Below are 19,852 nucleotides of genomic sequence, written 5' to 3' on the forward strand. Positions count from 1 at the left end.
TAAAAATAAATAAGTGAAATAAAGGTATTGTGTCCAACTACAACTAAAAAATAAATATTTAAAAAAATTAAAAAATCATTCATGGAGTATCAATGTTATGGAGCTTTGTTTTGCATATACTTTTTCTGATAACTTGGAAGGTTTGTGCCAGATTTTAGTTCTCTTAGTATGTTGCCTTTATTTTATTTTTTAGTTGAAGGTGGACACACAATATCTTTATTTCATTTTTATGTGGTGCTGAGGATCAAATCCAGTGCCTCACGCATGCTAAGCGAGCACTCTACTAGTGAGCCACAACCCCAGCACCAGTATGTTGCCTTTATAATTTTATACAAAAGCCTAGTAGCCCAGGTGCAGTTTGCAATATCTCTTTTTGCTTCTTCTGAAGTGTTTTTCAATTTTGTAATGACCTTCTTTTTCTCTTCCACTTTCCCTATGAATTTGCCAACTCAATTTTTAATTCTTTTCTTCCTCACCTCTTAGTTGAGGCCTTCCTCTGTTCTTTAAGACCTTCATTCAGAGATGCCATATTTTTATTAATGCATGTTCACCTGCTTAGTAGTATAATTTTTTCAGGTGCATATTTTTTAAAAATATTTTTTAGTTGTACATGGATCTTTTATTTATTTATTTATATGCAGTGCTGAGGATCGAACCCAGGGCCTCACACATGCCAGGCAAGTGCTCTACCACTAAGCTACAACTCCAACCCCCCAGGTATATATTTTATGCCGATAGTGGATTGTGTTTCTTCTTAGAATTTTCCAGGATTTTTGCATGGGTTCCTTAGCAATTCTTTTCAGGTTATTGTTCAACTTTGGAAGGGCTGTGCTTTGTGCCCTAGCTGTTTGCCCATGCATGCTAAGCTGTAGGGAGGGATTTGATTTGGGTCTCTTGAGACTGTCTGTTGTATTTCTGGATCTTGCCTCTTGTTTCTGAACATTTTCTCACTAATTCTCTGCCATAAGACCCAAGTGTTTCGTCTAGCAATGAAGCATAAACCACAGCTCCCTGGATCATGGCTTAGCATTTTAAATCCTTCTGTTAGCTCAGATCAGCAGCCCCAGAACTAGTGTAGTGGTTAAAGAGTTCAGGGTCAGGAATGAGATGATCCAGGTTCAATTTTGGCCACTTGACTTTCAAGTCATATGTCTGAGAAAATTTTAGCCTCTTTGCATTTTAGTATCTCCATCTGTAAAGGGGAGAGGAGTTCTTCTCTTATTGTTGCTTTGAGGATTAAATTAACTAATACTCCTTTGAGCCCTTAAATACCATCTGGAACAACTTTAATGCTTAAGGGGTAGTCACTACTGTAGCTTATGCCTTTTTCTCTTCTCAACCATGCTGAGAGATTGCAAAGATGGAGTTTCTGCACATTTCTTCACTCTCCCCTGCATCTAGGCAGTGTCAAATGGGGCCCAGAGTTATGCTCCCAGCCCTGCTGAGCCCTCCCTGATGAACTGCTTTCAGATAGCTTCTGTATTACTTCTTGAGTCCTCTTTTCCCTGCCCCACCCCCATCTCCGATATCAGTGCTTGGCAGCCCCTCCAATATCCAGTGGTGCAGGCCTGGAACTATTTTAACTTTTTAATCCAAGATAGTCTTCCTTCTGATTGTTTTCTCTTTGCCTCTAAAAGGAGAGCAGGGCAGACGTGGTTCTACTTTCGAAAATATCTAAAAAGGAGGTTTGCATTACGGTTTTGAAAGGGAAGTTAAGTTCATTGTATCGTACCTGCCTGGTTTATCCCATCATCTGTTGCTCTACATTTAACAAATATGTGTTAATGATTGCTGTGAGCTGACACTCTACTAGAGGCAGGTGAGACATCAGTAAATGATGCCCAGTCTGGCTCACAGAGTTTGTTTTCTTGGGGAGACAGAAATGTCACTTGGCACGTCATTAACTGCAGTGGGCACTATGCCATAGTACCAGGCCCTGCACTGGGGCACACCATACACGTGGTACACACGGAGTGCTATGGTGCACGGCTGTGTTGCTGGAGACGGTTAGCAATGTGTCAAGATTTTCGTCCCATCAAATCTGGTATGGTATTTACGGACTCTGCTACCCCCAGCAGTGCACGCCTACTTACCCCTGTGTGCAGTGCAAATGCTGTCACCTGTCAAGTGTGACCTGGTGAAAAGACAGCCAGGAGGCATTACCATAGGATGAGTGTGTCTGGAAGACATGGTGAGACCATGGCTGGGGTGATGTTCTAAAGGAAGTGACATTTAGCTGCTCTTTGAAGGTTTCCAGAGTGGGCAGGAAGATCACATATACTCTGGCTTTTAAATTTTTTCCCGTGAAGGAAGGAAACAATGAACATAGTATCTGGAGGTGTGGGGAGAATCAGGACAATACGGGTGAAAGGGAAGCAGTGGTCACATCATGTGGCAGGTGAGCCTACTCCCACTTCCCTGCTGCCCGCAGACCCTGCCCCTGAGTGCCCTCCAGAACCGGAAGGATCCATGGCAGTACATAGAGTTAGGCAACACAGGAGAGAAATAGCCAGTGGAGCTTATGGCAGGATTACTCCTACGAGGCTGGGAGGCTGGGGGGCTGGGGGGCTGGGAGGCTCAGAATGAGCAGTGATTTGTGGATCTGCCATGAAGTAGGGATGAGTTTCCCCACCTGGATATTTTCCCTTCATCTGCTAAGTGCATATCTAGTAGTTTCCTGGTGGTTATTGCCAAATAATCACACAATCCAGGCCTGGCCCTTCAAGGCTCAGAAAATACAAGAGCATCTTCCTGCCTCTGGATATTAAAAGTGTGTATGGACATGACATTCTGGGAATCCTTCCCAGGAAAGCTACTATCAGGGATGGTCAAAGCCTAGATGCAAAAATTAAAGGCATTTTACCCCTAAAGGGGCCTTTCACTGATTTGGCCCAGTGCTTCATGCTGTTTCTCATGACTGGTGGAAGGAGATAGTATTATTTGAGGTTGAGGACCTGCCTTTAGAGAGTCCTCAACCTCATTCATGGAGCCTGGGTCCAGAGCCTCGGCTCCTTTCATGCTAGGAGATATTTCTAGAGTGGAGGTACCTACCCAACCCTGCCCCCACATGATCCCTTTGTCTTATGTGTCTAGACCCCCCTCCCCAACTCACTAAACTCTGGATTTTTGTGATCACTTTAGAGATAAGGGACTTTTGAAAAGGCAAAATTAAAAAAAGTCTATGTTTTCATGTACCTGCTTATCTCAGACTGTCTTGTATTCAATTTTTCAACATTTTCCACAGAGTGTTATGGAGATGGGGACTTCAGCTTTCTTTTATCTCCTCTTCTATACCTACCCGCTCCCTAACTTTGTTATGTCTCAATTTTAATAAATTAAATCCTTAGTGTTTTCAAAATACTTTTCCTTCGGAACCAAGCAATATTTTTTTTTCTCTTGAACAACCTGCATTTTTCTTCAAGTTAAACAGAACCATTAAAAGACTTAGAGATTAGATAGATAGATAGATAGATAGATAGATAGATAGATAGATATAGATAGAGAGATAGATAGATAGATATAGATATAGATATATAGATATTTGTGCTTAAATGTATGACTGACTCTTTTGATGCTTGTGAAGTGCTAAAATCAGAATTTTCTCCAGGGTCAAACGGGTCAGATTCTCTCTTGGAAATGATCCACCAAGAGCTTTTGTCTTTCTGTTGTTTAGAATGAGACTTTGCCTGGTAGGGAAGGAACCAGGAGAGGAGGGGAGTGGGCAGGAGGGCCTGAGTAGTCAGTAGCCCCAAGTCCTTGAGGAAGGATGATTAACACCACCTGGAGTCAGGCAGAGGAAGGCCTCTCTAAAACTGAATGTGAGACACAGGCAAAGAATAGGCGAAGCTACAGATATAGTCCAAGCTTGGACTGTGACCATGAGCAGAAATAGATTAAGTTCCCATCTTGGTGTTTTCTCTGTGACTTATGGGAAGTGAGGTTAAGGGGGATAGGAAGGAGGTAGGTGTGGCTGGAGTCTTGGGGAAAGTGGAGAAGATTAGACTAGAATGTGAATCAGATGCCACTGGGTAAGGCCATCCCTGGGACGTGCTAGGGAGCAGGGGGAAGGAAAGGGAAGGGCAGTTGTCCACCAATTTGCTCATCTGACCAAGGCAAAGATCTGGGTGCCCTTTAACCTATCACATCCCTCAATGTAGCAGTTATCCACTGAGAAGAGGTTCTGCCAATCAACACCAGTGTGGCCATGTCAAAAGAGAACATTGGAGAGACTTAACCTTAGTGTTCTTTTCTCAAATACCTGTAGGGTAAGCACATTCTGTTGGGCTAGAGAAGGAGGTTATGCACAGAAACAATTCATTTCCAGATGTTCCAGTTTAGGTGCCACGATTCTACTTCTTTTTATCTCTCATTTGGATTATTTTGAGAATATAGTACCAAGATTCAAGTGTCTGTTGATATTAGCACATGTCCACATGATCCTGCTCTGAAGGAGTTTACTATCTAATCAAGTTTTTGTTACCATCTAGGGATGCTGGATTAGCATCTAGATGTCTCTGCTCAGCAAAGAATTGAAGAGCAGGACATAGAGATAGTGAGCAAGCAGCAGGGTTTTTGGAAAAATGATAGTAACAGATTTCTCCAAAGAAAGGGGGCCTTGGAGCTGGGAGTCCAGTGGGGGAGTTTTGGCCTGTACTTTCTATGGTCTCTGAATTTCCTTCTTTCCTTATCTCCTCCCCTGACCATGCTCTCTTCACTGTTATTGATTGGTGCCCTCCACCCCTGGGTCCATATGTCTATTTTAGGTTTTCTATTGGTTCTCCTGCTTAGGAGCACGAGAACAGAAGTGTCTGTCTGACTGGGTCCCCAGCTTGTGTCCACAAGCACTTCTGTCAGTTGACCTCATTGGAAGACCCTCTCCATGCTCCTCTGTTCTGAGCCTGCCCCTGACCTCCTCACTTGCCATCTTGCCCTGGTCCTTTTATATCTCCCTCACTTTAAGCAAATGAAGTATTGAAAAGTCAAGAACATTCAACCAACAAATATTTAGTAGATAAGGTAGAGCTCAATGGCTTCCATTTTCATCAGGTCTTTTTTGACTGTAAGGGATACAAATCATGGAAATTTGGTTGGCTCCCTCTTCTTTCTTCCTACTCCAAGGGCTGCTTTCCTCTGTGTAGACTGAATTCTCTGAGACCCTGGTCTGCAGCATGATAAGGTTAGAGCCTAGGTGAAAGAGCGAGCTCCAACCTTCCTTCTAATGGACAGAGAACTCCTCTGGGAGATGTTCTGGAGAGAAGGAGTAAAGCAGGTGAGGAGCAGTTGCCAATACAACCTGTCTCCTCCTGACCAGTGGTGAAGAGTTGGGTGTCCCATGAGCAACGTGACGACGTTGGGAGATTTTAAGCAAGAGAGAGACATTTTGGGGTTTGCCTTTTTAAAGATTTCTCGGACTGCTGTGTGGGAAGAAGAATAGAAAAAGCAGACCTGCTAAGGAGGCTTGTGCAGGAGTCGAGGCCAGGGGAGGTGAGAGATGGGTCTAAAGTGCTGGAGCTGAAGACACGTGGATGGACTTCAGAAACAGTTTAAGATAATGAATTAGCAATCTTAGTATCTCATTGCATAGGAGTGTTGAAAACACTCCCTAAAGCTTTCTCGACTCCCTTTATTTCTTACCTATAGATACTAAATGAAATCAAAACTATGTAACTAACTTCCTACTGCATTGAAACAACAAAGCCACCATGAGTGTTTGTGATAAGGCATGTTCCAGATCATTTCTGCATTGCCTCCGTGAATCCTTGCCTCAGCTCTCTAAGATGAGCACTAGATTATCCTTATTTTAGGGCTGAAGGAATGCAGTATGGAGCGGGGGAGTTACCTGCCCAGGTTTGCACACAGTCACATGGCATGAGTGACGGAACCTCTATGAACCCCCTAAATGGTGGAGTTTGGAGAGCTTCAGATTGCCACACACTAATGTCAGGAAAAAACGTGAGATATGGACTTTTAGCAATGCTTAATATTAAAAATGGTGAGAGTTAACTCTTAGATCACTGAGGATATGGATGATTTTATAAAAATAAAATATCTTCCAGAATGGATGCTCTGTTGTTTGAAGATTTTTCAAGCTTTGTGTTATTGCTCTGTCTTGGCCCCTTTCCACACCCCTATCACCCTCACTTTGTCCCCCAAAAGAACCCCCACCAAAAATCTCTGCAGTGCACACTCTCTCGTAGGAACTGACCACCTAAAGAGCAGCAGGTAAAGCTGCCCCTCTGTTTTTCTGTCACTTACAGAACACGTTTGATGTTGCTACGGAGAAAGCTGCTCTGGATGTATTTCTGCCCAATGGAAGGAGCATTAAAGTGGAAATTCTAACATCAGATATGGCTGAAAGAATCCTAGAGGTAAGTTTTGTTTAAACTCCAGCTGAATCTAGTAACAATTCTACTTTAAAAGCAGGGAACTGGCACATGATTAACTTCCGGAAGTTTTCTGCCTGGTCTTTTATGCTATTGTTGACTTACCTACAGAAGTTGCTGGGATTTCCTGGAAGACTGACCAAGGAAACTCAGTATCAGCCAATCCTTCAGGGCCTCCTTGGTTTTATCCCTCTGTGGGCGTCAATTTTCCTGAGAGCTCTGAGGGAATTCCTAAGGCTGCTGTCACCTCTTTGGAACTTAGCTAGGATATGACCTGAAAATATGCTAAATGATTTTTTGTGGGCTGCACCAGGGTTGGGAACAGGCAGAGGGGTGGTGACCAGCTGATTCTGGAACAGGCCATACTTAGGATGGTGGTGACAGGTCCTGTTGGAGGGTGACAGGGGATTTCATGAAGGTCCCTCCTCCCCAACATGAGGCAGGATACCTGTCCACATCCAAAATAGGACAACCAGCCTCACAGTTTTGGAGGTTCCAGTCCATGATTGGTCAGCCAAATTGCAAGGGGCCTATGGTGAGGCATAATATACTGGCAGAAGTGTGTGGCAGAGCAAGACGCCCCTCACCTCATTGCCAGAAGGAGAGAGGCGGGTGGGGGGAAAGACAGACATCAGGGTCTCACAATCCCCTTTAAAGGCATGTCTCCATGGCCTTCTGGTCCCATTTCTTTCTTTCTTTTTTTAAAGAGAGAGAGAAAGAGAATTTTTAATATTTATTTTTTAGTTTTCGGCAGACACAACATCTTTGTTTGTATGTGGTGCTGAGGATCGAACCCGGGCCACACGCATGCCAGGCGAGCGCGCTACCGCTTGAGCCACATCCCCAGCCCCCTGGTCCCATTTCTTAAAGGTCTACCACCTAAGATTTTAGCACAGGGGCCTTGGGGCAGGCCTGGGGTGGGTGTAGCATTCCAGATCCAAATGCTAGCAATTCTAAAAGGCTTCTGTGCTCCTCTTGTGGCTTTTGCTAAGTGGATCACAAAAGAGGGAAATCTGTGGACATGGGCCAGATTTACTGTAGGAAAAAGAAGTCTGCGATACTATTTCTTACCACACACACGTTCACCCATGCATATGGGAGAGCCCTGCATCAGTCATCAGTCTGGGATGTTTTGTAAGAGGATGGGGAGAAAAGTGAGAGAAAAAGAAGGGCAGTCGTGAGTGGTGGCTCAAGCCTGTAATCCCAGCTGCTCAGGAGGCAGAGGCAGGAGGATCACTAGTTCAAAGCCAGCCTCAGCAACTTAGAGAGGCTATAAGCAACTTAGAGAGACACTGTGTAACCAAGGTATTTTTTAAAAAATGCTGGAGATATTGCTCAGTGGTTAAGCACCCTGAGTTCAACCTGAGATGCACAAAGGGTGGAGGAAAGCGCTTGCGCATTGAGTAGCATGTGTGAGAGCGCTCCCACGCTATTTATTACAGCCATGCCAAGAACACACACCCATACCAGGCACCTAGTCAGACTGTCTCAAGAGGTAATTTACAAACCTCTGACAGTAAAAGTACCCCTTTGAGGCTGGCATGTATCCTACTGCCACCTGGAGAACTGGAGCGGAGCTTAGAGCCTCCGAGTATGCGGGGCTGTGGAGGCTGATCCTCCAGGGCTGCAGAGGGGACCTAGGAAGTGAAAACCAAGGTGCCTAGGTACCACTGTACAGTTGGATGAGAGGAAAAAATTAGGTACTCTATTGGATAGCAAGGTGACTATAAATAATAATAATGTACTGTGTATTGAAGTAGCTGGAAGAAAGGATTTCAAATGCTTTTGCCTTGAAAAAAATATATAAAGGTTTGAGAAAAAAGAGGTACTTACCCCGATTTGAACCTTACACAATGTATATATATATCATACCATTGTATGATTCCCCATAAATGGGAATTAGAAAAAAGGCTGGGAGTTCAAGGAAAGGGAGCCCAGTCTTAAAGGGGACCCCACTGGTTGGGGGAGGGAAATAGCCTGTGGTATCTTGGAAGTTCCAGCTGGGGAAAGGTGGACGACAGACAACGTGGTGAGGTCACAGTTTGGGTGACCTGATGGTAAAGATGAAGTCGCTGGTGTTAAAATGAAAGCTGACTGATGTCACTCAAAGAGGACTATGAAATAAAGGCAGCCAGCATCAGAGATTGGAGTTTTCCACTGAGCAAGTGTCATACATAGTAAATGACACGTCACTGTCACAGGAAGCATCAGAGAAGCAGGCCCAGTGTGCCAGAAGTGGACGTTACACATGCACGTTTGTATGCCAGCTAAGTGGTGGCAAATGACCCTTTTCCAGGTGTCTGGTAGTCCAGTGACAGGGAGGTATAATGGCATGCAGCCCATGGGGCAGATATTTCGGAAGACAGATGTTTATAGAGAATGGTTGCTGCCCTCCAGGGGACAATAGGCACCAAAATGAGGCAGGACATGTGGTGTCCACACCCAATATGTGACAACCAGCCTTGACGGAAGCCAGTCACTGGGCACTGAGGTGTGACTGGCTTGTATTTTCTTCACTTTAACTTTTCTAAAATGAGCGTGTATCATTTTTAGATTCCAGAAAGATTTCTATGTCTACTGTCTCACAAAAGCACTTGTAACCTACGTGTATAGGTCACTCCAGTCCTTCACATCACATTTAGGATGTGTGGTTGGCTCCCTGATATTCTTCCTTTTGCTTGTCTCTGGTTAAAGGTGGTGTCGCACAAGCTTGGACTGCGTCAGGAACTTGTGGGCTACTTTGGCCTCTTTCTCATTCAGTTTTGCAAGGAGGGCAAGCTTTCTGGTAAGAAGGAATATGGGCAGCCTGGGGATGGAGAGGGTAGGTGTGAACAGAGGTTCAGCCCAGGAGATGCAAGAGTCATAGCAAAGGAGTTGTGGTGTTGGGACCACTGTTCTCAGCTCTGGATCAAAAATGGGAATAAGAGATTGTGTTCTTATTCAGACTGAGCTGGGATGAGTAGCCCCAGAGAAATAGAAATTGTTAAGAGCAAGACCTTGGGTCATTCTGGTACCTGTTCTTTTCTGTGCCTGCCAATTCTAATCTGATGTCCTCTTCCATTCACCCCTGGGCCTGTCCTGGCTTCTGGCCATGGGCCATGCCTCACCCTCCTTGTGAGTGCTAGACCCCAGATTTCAGGACATCTCATACAGTATGACATTTCCTTCTTAGGGAATATTTGTTATCAAATGTGAATGATATAATAACTTTTAGATTCCTTAAAAAAAGTTCTAATGAGAGATAACAGTCTGATTTCTGTGGCTTTCCTTTCCATTCTGGTTCATTCTACATATTACAAGGTTTTTAAAGATATGAAATGGTATTAGTTATCTTAGTTTATATGTTTTCTCAAGAAGCAGTGGGAGGTGGTTTGATGGAAGCCAAGGGATGTGGGAGGCTGGGCCTGAGGAACTAAGGCCAGCCATGGCCCTGGGTATCTCTGAATCTATTTCTCCATCTGTATCACAGTGTAAATATCCTACCCAAGGATCTGGGATTTGATGCAGATCAAATAGTATTTATTTTTTGATGAACTTCAGAAAGGTAAAAAATTATATCCTCATACAAGAGAATATTCTTAGTGTGATTTTTTTCCCCAAAAAAGTAATGTCTTCCTTTCTCATTTGAAAGCTTCTGTGTGTCACCTCTGTGTGCTATTTTGACCAGCCTGCCTTTCTTTCTCCTGTCTCTAGTTGTGAAGAAGTTGGCAGACTTTGAACTCCCTTACGTTTGTCTTTGCAATGCTGAGGTGGAAAACTGTAAGGTTGGACTCAGAAAGTGGTAAGTTGTTATGGTGACAGAAACCCTTGTGGATCAGAACATGTCAGTGTCTCACCATGTCCTGCCCACAGCCCCACCACAGGAGAGAGACCAGGAACTTGGGGAAAGTTAAAAGGAAAGTCATGAGGAAGATAAGGGGTGACATGAACCGCAATATATGTGCTAAAGAAGATGTGGAGGAAGACTTTCACTAGTCTCAAGGGAATCCTTGGGGATATTATAATGAGGACTGTGGCTTCCGTTTTGCTGAAAGGCAAGCAAGAAAGGAAGGCTTGAGAGACAGCAGTAGGGGCAGAGTAGATGGGAGCAAGATGTCATGGGTTTGCTCTGGGATAGATTCCTGACTGTATTAATCGAAGGATTTGTTGATAATTACCCAGCAAGTCTGATTCATCTGTTATTGCACTGTAGTATTCCCTGGAGGCAAAAGGTGAACTCAACCAATTTGCAGTGAATTTGAACTCTTAAGAATTCAGCTTGCATTCATAAAGTCTATGCCAGGGTTGTATGTACCAGGGCTACTCATGTTTCTAGATCAATAGAATGCAAGTGTTCCTCTGCAGAAAATCCTATCGTTCCCCAGAAACAGGGGTCCTCTGGAGAACATCAGACAGACAGTGACAATGAGAAACAGGACATTTACACACCTGCAATCCTATCATCTGTAGCCTCTAGAGTTTATTACCATTGCTACTTAAGTTTGCTTTCTCCCAGCCCCGTTATTCTGCAACCTGAGTGCAGAAGCCTTAAAGAAAGGCATTTCAAAATCTGGGGATAGTAGTTAACTTGACCTTGTGTTGCCTTACTAGAGCTCCAGTTTATGGTTTTGAATTTTAGGATATCCCCAGCAAGGATAGAAGTTAATTGCTCAGAAGTATTCTGAGAAATCATCAAAAAACCCTGAGAAGTAGGTAAGGACTTGGGTCCATCTAAGAGTTAGAGAATAACTGTTTGTAAGCTGCTTACTACAAAGTGGCTGAGCATGGTGGTTCCTGAATCAGAGTTCCTGTACCTAAGTCCCAGCTCTCAGCTTCATAACCTTAGCCAAGTTATTTAAGCCCCTAATCCTCAATTTCTTTATCTGTAATATGGGAATAATAGTGTTTTCTTCCTAGGATTTTTTTCTTTTTTTTTTTTTTTTTTGGTACTGGGTATGAACTCAGAGGCACTCAACCTCTGAGCCACATCCCCATCTCTTTTTTTAAAATTTTAATTTGTTGTATATGACAACAGGTTGTATTACAATTCATATTACACATATAGGGTACAGTTTTTCATATCTCTGATTGTACAAAAGGTAGAGTCACATCCTTCGTGTCTTCATACATGTACTTAGGGTAATGATGACCATCGCATTCCACTGTTTTTCCTACCCCTGTGCCCCCTCCCTTCTCCTCCCTCCCCTTTTTCCCTTTGCCCTATCTAGAGTTCATTTAATCCTCCCATCCCCCATCCCTATTTTATAGTTTATTTAGAGACAGGGTCTCACTGAGTTGCTTAGCACCTAGCTAAGTTGATGAGGCTGGCTTTGAACTCACACACCTGGCCCTCTTAGGATTCTTGTAGAGTGATTATATATGCTCCAAAAGTTTTGGTCATTTTTTTTTATCATAATATTGATGATATTGATGATCATAGCAACCATAAAAGTCTTTGGGGCTTAGCTTTTTCACTTGAGATCACAGGAGAGAGGAGGATTCTGTCCCTAACCTTGAGGCTTGAATTAGAAATCAGGCTTTGCCTATGTCTTCATTTAAAAAATAAATTCTAGATGGTAAATGCAAGATAAAATACCTGTCAATCACAAGCCAGCAGCAGGGCTAAGCAGATCATCTGTGACTGTGGAAAGAAGGGAGTTTGCTTCTGTTCCTGGCACTGAGAATCAGGTCTCCAGATCCTCAGCAGAGAGATCTCCTGGGGGGAGAGCCTGGCAGAGCCTCCCACAATGCCTCCCCCTCTTTCCAGTGGAGGTTTTATCAGGTGGAGGTAGGGAGGCCAGTTCTAAGAGCTGTGTTATTCCAGTAGGTGAGGCCTCTTCTTCCAGTGATGATATAGTTTCTTCCAGACCAGATGGTGCCTGCTCTGTATCCCCCACTGCCTCCAGAGTCCCATCTTAGGATGGGTTTGGGACCTCCATCCTTCTGGTGTGACAGACACTATTCTGTGCTCCACAGGATCCTCTGGGATATGGTAAATAGCTAAATGCAATGTCATTTGTATTTAGCTATTTACCATATGAATGCTTCAGTTCCTTCTCCCCACCCCCCAAATGAAGTTGACCCTCAATCTCCATTTTCATCCCTTTCTGAGTCTGTCAGCCCTGCCAGTCTAGTCACACTGTGCTTCCCAGAACAGTGACTGCTTGCCTCTGCCTTCCGGTTGACTGTAGATCAGTAGATCAGCTAGGGCACGCCCTTCCTGTTTCCGCCCATTCTTAGCATGCTGCTGTGCATACACAGTCCTGAATTTCAGTCTGTTTTGGTGATTCTGGTTCTGATAGACAGAAATGGAGCCCCTGCTATTTGCCACTCATTCTGCCAAGACCCAGGAGGGCACTTCTCAACAGAGGTTGGGGTCTTGACATCTCTTGTCAAGAAAACTTGATCAGAGCAGCGGTCAGGATAAGCTCCATGCTGACAAAGCACAGAAGATGGGTTGCTAACACAGCCTTGGGGAGGCTTGCAGAAAAAGGGAGATAAGTCAGGGCAGGAGGGCCCTGAGGCATGCTCTGTCAGGGTAGGAGGAGAGCAGAGAAGCTCACTTGGAATGTAGAGTTGGGTATGGGAATGATAAGAGATGGAATGGAAGTGAGGGCAGGGGTGGCCCCATAAAGGACCTCAGAAGTAAACAGAATAAATGACCCAACTCCTACAACTCTGTCAGACAACAGCCACTTGTGTTGGACTATGAGCGTGAGAGTGAGGCAGAAAGCCTGGGAAGGAGCTTCCCTAAGCAGCTCAAGTGAGTAGTGAAGGTGGCCAGGTAGGCAATGGTGGTAGATGTGGGGCAGGTGATCATGCCAGGTGTTGAGGGATGGGAAAGGGAATCCAGGACTGGGTGGCCAAGAGTGAGGCTGAGTGGGATCAGGAATGCAGACCATGTCCCCAAAGTTTTACTATTTTATTTTTTGCATTTTTACTCTCAGAGCTCATCGGGTAAGACTCATAGCATTATATATAAAAAAAAAAATGGAAACAGAAGCGCTGGAGGGAGACAGTGAAGGCTAGGCAAGTGCAGGGGGCAGAGGGGGTGGCTTTGTGATAGAAGGGGCCACTGCTTTCAAATGCACTTCCTCCCACGTGTGCCATTAGCCTGTTTTATAAATTCATGTAATGTTCCTAAATGACGTAGGTACATGGATCCAGCCCTTGACTCTGTGCTGATGGACTGCAGAGCAGCCATAGATCTGCTGTACATGCAGGTAAGAATCCTGTGTATTTAGGCCACTTGGTTTAGAATCATTAAAAAATATATAATAGTTAAGGATTGTATCTCCATACTTAGAATAGACAGATTCAACGACAGTAGAGGTGACTAGGGACTGGGGGAAAAGAGAAGGGAAAGTTACTATTTAACAGGTACAGAATTTTTTGTTGGAGGATAGTGAAAATAATTTCAGTATAGATAGTGGTGACGGTTATACGATATTGTGAATGTATACAGTATCACTGAACACTTATGAATGGTGATAAATGTTATGCTGCATAAATTTATCATAATTTTAAAATTTAAAAACTAGAGCAGTTTAGAAGAGGGAAATAATATTTCAATCTTTATTTTAATAGTCACTCTGTGAATTTGTGGGTGATCCTGTCACTAGGCTAATTAGATGAGACTAGAAAGGAAGACCCTGCAAATGTAAGGCCACACATGGTCCCTAAATCTCACTCTACATAACCTGCTGTTCCCTGATCCAGGAGAGGGCACACCTGCTCTAGGGCTGGCTTTATGGGCACATAGCCCGTGCAGTCACACTGCGCCCAGTGCTCAGAAGGCCCTCCTGGGCTTGTCTGATGCTCTGCTGTTGCCATTTTAAAATTCTTAATTACTTTTGAACAAGGGCCTCTGCATTTTCTTTTGTGCTCGGTAAGCCCTGAAAATTATATAGTTGGTCCTGCTTACCTTCACCCCCTAACCCCACAAAAAGTAAATTTAGAGTTCAGTCTCCTTTCCCTTCCCCTGTCTTGTGTGGCAAAGATTCTGCCAGGCAGTGAAATGGTAGCAGATGCTGCCTTTGATGTGCCCTGGGGACCCCCTCCTCAATTCTCTACTGCTTTACTGGCTGTTCCCAGGTGTTCCCAGACACCAGGCCAGCATTCTTGCCTAGCATGTGTGAGGCTCTGGGTTTGATCCCCAGCACCCAAAAAAGAAAAGACAAAAGAAACAGTAAAAGAAGTTAGAAGAAGGTGTGCCCCTTCACTGAAAGAGGCTAGCCTCTTGTCAGTGCAGTGACTTGATGAGGGGGGTATGGGCTGATCCCTAGTCCCCCAGCACTGTGAGGTCACATGCAGGCACACATGTTCCGGGTCTTCCTGTACCGATTTCAACCAGCCAGAGTGGAGTAGCCGAGGCCTTCCTTGGACACACATGTGCTCTCCATTTCTCACCATTGTACCTTCTGCAGAGCGTGTATGATTGAAGCTCTTGAAAACCACGACTTTTGTGATTTTGCTTGATTGTTAAAATTAGGTTCTGCATGAGTCCCCATTAGCCAGTGTTCAGGCCCCATGTGACTGAGTAGAGACGTTTGTCTGGACTTGACTCCCCTATGGTCTGACCATCTGGGAGGGAGGTCCTGTATATGATGCATTTGAGTGATGACTTGTGAACCCATCATCAGGGCCATCTCTTTTCAAAGATAGCCAAACAAAACCAGTTGTCCTGCTTACATTAAAGGACACTTAAATCTCAGTGCTTGAGAATCCTGGGTAATCCCGATGCCGAATAAGTCTTCAGCCAATACTTCCTGCCGTGGTTGCTGTTTATCTACATTAATTAGTTATGCCTCCTCTCGGACATTGTACCCTGTGTTCACTGTCCTTAGGGGCTCTAACATCATATCGAATTCATGAAAATGATCGTTCTGGCTCCAATCTGGTACAGTATGCAGGTTCACTTTTGAGGACATTTAGTGACAAAGAGAAAGCCTTGGGGAGGGAGCTGCCTATCCTGTAAGAATTCAGCATCTTGGGTAACAGTACAAGGCTTTGGTGTTGTGGTCAGACCAGGGTTTAACCTAACTCCTGCCACTTATTGACTGGGTCATCTTGAACATCATACCCTCTCTGGACCTCATTTTATCCATCTATAAAATGGTGATAATCATTCCTGTCCCTTAGAATAGTTAGGAAAAAGTCAATGAGAAAACCTAGCTAAAGTAGACTCTCAATAAACGTTATTTTTCTTCTCTTTAAATCTTATATATCTTTCCCAATATAAACAGAAGTGCAAAAAAATGTATTCAGCTTTTCATTTTCCTTTTGGAGATAAGGCATACCCAGCCAGGACAAAACACACAGACTTATGTCCAGGCTAAGGTATAAAGGAAGTCCTGGTAAGTGGTGAACAACTGTTGAATGTTTGCTGTATACGGGACATTGGGCAGATGCACTGAGGTGAAAGACACCAGTTCTTCCCTTGAAGGGTTGACAGACTGAGGAACAATGGCAAATGCTTTTCAATCAGGAGACACAGAAGTAGCTCTTGGGTGATGAGGTGCACCTCACACCAGAGCTTCCGGGGCCAGGCTGGCACAAGGGGAAGGGAGCTGGGAGGTGTTCCAGAAGGTCCCTGCAGCACACAGGCGGGTTGCAGTCAATGGACTTTATGGCTTCCATTTTTAAACAAAATTTATTTTTTACTTATAGGTGGATACAATATCTTTATTTTTTATGTTATGTGGTGCTGAGGATCGAACCCAATGCCTCACATATGCTAGGCGAGCGCTGTGCCACTGAGCCACAACCCCAGCCTGGTGGCTTCCACTTTTCACCTGGCTTCAGAACAATCCTGATGAGCTTCTTCAGGGGGCGGATGTCCTCTAGGCACCTTCTGCCTTTGATCCCGGAGTTGTTCTGCTGGGACCCACCTTGGATTAGGAGACAACTGAGAAACCCACTAGGGCTCTGGAGTTTGAAAACATTTGTGGATGGTGGTGACACAAAACTGAGCAGACGGAGCCCAGTGATACATTCAATTTTAATTTTTTTAACATGCAAACAATTTTTTTTCTTCTTTTAAAAGTTTTACAAATCTAGAAAACCATACAACAAAATTTAATGTTACCCAAGACCTTAAATGAGCTATGTACTCCCAACTCTTAACTTTTTTTGATGTGTTTATTTCATACATATTTAGTTTACATGCACTTCCACTTCCTTGATTTGTAATGCTCATATGAGATTGTTTTGATAAATATTTATTTTGTTGTTTTACAAAAAATTAGGGTCTATTATTATACTCTTATTTTGTAACCTGATATTCTTCTTTTCATGTATCAATACCTTACTGATTGTCCCCACTTTAAAAATGTTCTATATAATTTTGAATGAGGGAATAACCTATTATTTGCTTAAATGTATGGTCAATTACTTATTTTGGAGCATTTCATAATAGTACCTACCTCGCACAGTGGCCCTAAGGATTACTTTTGTTTTAGAGCAATTAGAACCTTTCCTCATACATAGTGAGCACTATACAAATGTCCCTCAGTATCCACAGGAAATTGATTCCAGGACCCACTACAGATACCAAATTTAAGAATGCTTAAGTCTCTTCAATAAAACATTGTAGTATGTCCAAATAATCTATTCACATCCTCTCAAATACTTAAATTTCTAGATTGCATTATTATAATACCTAATGCAGTTAAAATGCTATGTAAATCATAGTTAGATTGTGTTGTTTAAGGAATAATAATGAAGGAAAAATACTAAAAAAAAATGAAGAAAAATAATGAAGTCTAAACATTCAGCATAGGTGCAGTTTTCCCCAAAATGTATTCTATCCATTTTGGTGTAATCAATGGATGTGGAACCCAGGGGTACAGAGGAGACACTGTGTGGGTTTGCCAATTTTAATAAATTAAAAATTTTTTAAATTATTACAACCAGTAGCAGCAATAATTTTATAAATATTTTCCCCACATCTGTGCTTATGATTTTTACAGGTAGTTTTCTATTTGTATCACCAAATTAGCTCTATAAAGTTACCAATTAAGCCCATTAGTCCTATATGGAATGTCCAGTTTCCCCAAACCCTAGTCAATTCTGATTGTGTGCTTTAGTCTTTGCCAAATTAAGAGGCAAAAATTTCTTTGATTGCTAGAAAGGCTGAATATATATTTGTTATCTGGAATTCCTTTTGATCAATTGCCAATATATATCTTTTGTTCGTCTTCATGTTGGGGATATTTACATTTTTCCTGTTGCTTTGCATCAATGTTAACTCCATGCCATATACAATGCAGTCATTTCCCCTGGTTTACCATTTGCTTCTCTGTTTTGTTCTTGGTGGGTTTATGGCAGCTATTCATGTTTTCGTGTAATTATATATGATTACTCCTTCATTATGACATTTTGTCTGTATACCTTTAAAAAAAATGGTTCTTACCTTAAGATCAGATAAACATACTCACCTTTATTTTTCTGGTTCTTGTGGGGGGTTATTTTTTTTTTAACCAAGTGTTGCCTATTGTCCCCAAACTGTTGTACAATCTTTTTCTACCCACTAATTTAAAAAGCAACCTTCCTGTCATGTTAAGTATCTACATAGATCTGCTTGGGACTATTTTTATAGCCCTTCAAACATGAGTATGTTTTTGTCAGATTAATTCATTTCTGCTAAAGTCGGTAAATTGTCAATTTCTGTTGTTTGAAGGCAGTACAGGACATTGAAGAAGAATGTGCCAAACCCACACAGTCCCAGAGGCAGGAATTAGAGGCTTTCCAGAAAGAAAACAATCAAATAAAGGTGAGTCAAAAACTGTACCAAGAGACATCCTTAGAAGGGAGTTCATATTAGAATTGAGCTGTTTCTATAATTTATAAACCCATTAAACACTAAAAGTAAGACTCTCTTAAAAAAAAGAGAATACTTTTATTGATTTTTCTGATTATAGAATTAATAAAAGCTTATTGCTTAAAGATTCTAAAAAATACAGACAGTATGTTATGAGTTCTTTGCCAAGTTAATTAATGTAGATCCTCCACATAGTTTTTAACGACTCCAGAGTATTCCTTGTTTTGTGGTTGGGTTATCATTTAGCTAGCCTATTTCTATTATTAGAGTCAGGTTGTTTCTAGCTTTTGCCGCTATAAATCACTTTGGCAGTGAGCATCATGAGGTCCAGGACTGTATGTAATTTATACCTACTCTCTGTGTTCCCAGCACCTGGAACAGGTCTTGGTGAAGCTCTGAGAATACTGCCGCCAACATCTCCACCTTTAGCTGTGTGTTCTGTTATTCCATGGGAACATCTATTTTTAAGCTTATATGACAGCAGTACCCACTCACATACCTCCAGACCTGAGCACAATCTGTGAGCCCAAGGCAGGCTTTAGCAGAAGGCATGGCCTCTACCTCACTGTGCTGTTTTTCCTCATTCTTTAGACTTTGCCTGTGTTTGCAACTGCAGCACTGGTTTGAACAAAATGTAGAGGACTCATTTGTATTTAGGTTCACAAAGAAAGTAATTCCACAAAGGCTCAGATGCTTGGAGATATTTATGGATGGATTGCAAAAAAAGAAAAAAGTAAACAAAAGGAAAGGCACTTACTGCCAGTTTAGCATTTCCCCCTTGGTATTCCACTTCCACTTTGCTAAGACAAAAAACCCTGGGAGTTCAGTTTCTTGTGTATCTGTACATTTTGACAGTACAGCTTCTATTTTGATGGGTAGTACTGCTCCTTTGTTCATAGTTACAAGTTGTGTACACCAAAGCAGTGCATATCAACTCTAACTTCTTATTTTAGCAAAAATACTGTTTTTACTATGTATCTGTGCTCTAGTGGAATGTATATTTGTATTTTTTTCTGCAAAACAAATTTTATCTTCTATGATAAACCTAAAAATGCCATATGATTTGTGATTGTCTTTTACAAACTTTGAATACACAAATTAGATTTTAAAAATTGAGTCATTAATGAAATGAACTTGTTTTCTCTCACAGCCTCTAAGTGTGCTAATCCATAACCAGCATTATTTAAGTGTTTGTAGAGTTCTACTGCTAATGGAACAAACATATTAACAGTTTTTGCTTTGCTTTATATACATGTACAGAAAAACTTGGAATTGGAAATGAGTGAAATTAACTTAAAGAGTCATTTGATCAGAATCAGGGATAAGCTAACTATGGCTCATGGGCCACTTTTGTATATGAACTTTTATTGGCACCAGTCTTGCTTATTCATTTATATATTATTATCTAAGGCTGCAGTGGCAGAGGTGATAAGATGCTTCACAGACCATATGTCCCTAAAGCCAGAAGTATTTACTATATGGCTCTTTACAGAAGACTTTGCCAGCCCCCTGCTATAAATGGAAATAGACAAACATATCTTCTGCGGCTATATATATGAAATTGTCTTTTTTCAGGTATATTCTTCTTAAAAGAACTACGTTTTCAAGTAGATAATCCTTCCAGGTTTCTGTCTTCAGGTTTTCATATAGTTGGTGATATCACAGCATT

The 19,852-nt window shown here is 42.4% G+C and overlaps 1 protein-coding gene across 1 annotated transcript in view; it reads left to right on the plus strand.

The window, feature by feature from the left end:
- Positions 1-19,852, plus strand: part of Snx31 (sorting nexin 31) — a 62,835-nt gene that overhangs the window by 16,668 nt on the left and 26,315 nt on the right. Inside the window, exons 5-9 of the mRNA XM_027948056.2 lie at positions 6,258-6,368; positions 9,078-9,168; positions 10,077-10,164; positions 13,516-13,585; positions 18,043-18,135. Coding sequence (XP_027803857.2) covers positions 6,258-6,368; positions 9,078-9,168; positions 10,077-10,164; positions 13,516-13,585; positions 18,043-18,135 — 453 coding nt within the window. The remainder of the gene's footprint in view (positions 1-6,257; positions 6,369-9,077; positions 9,169-10,076; positions 10,165-13,515; positions 13,586-18,042; positions 18,136-19,852) is intronic.

The sequence above is a fragment of the Marmota flaviventris genome, chromosome 15 (genome assembly GCF_047511675.1).
Source record: "Marmota flaviventris isolate mMarFla1 chromosome 15, mMarFla1.hap1, whole genome shotgun sequence".
Classification (NCBI taxonomy): Eukaryota; Metazoa; Chordata; class Mammalia; order Rodentia; family Sciuridae; genus Marmota; species Marmota flaviventris.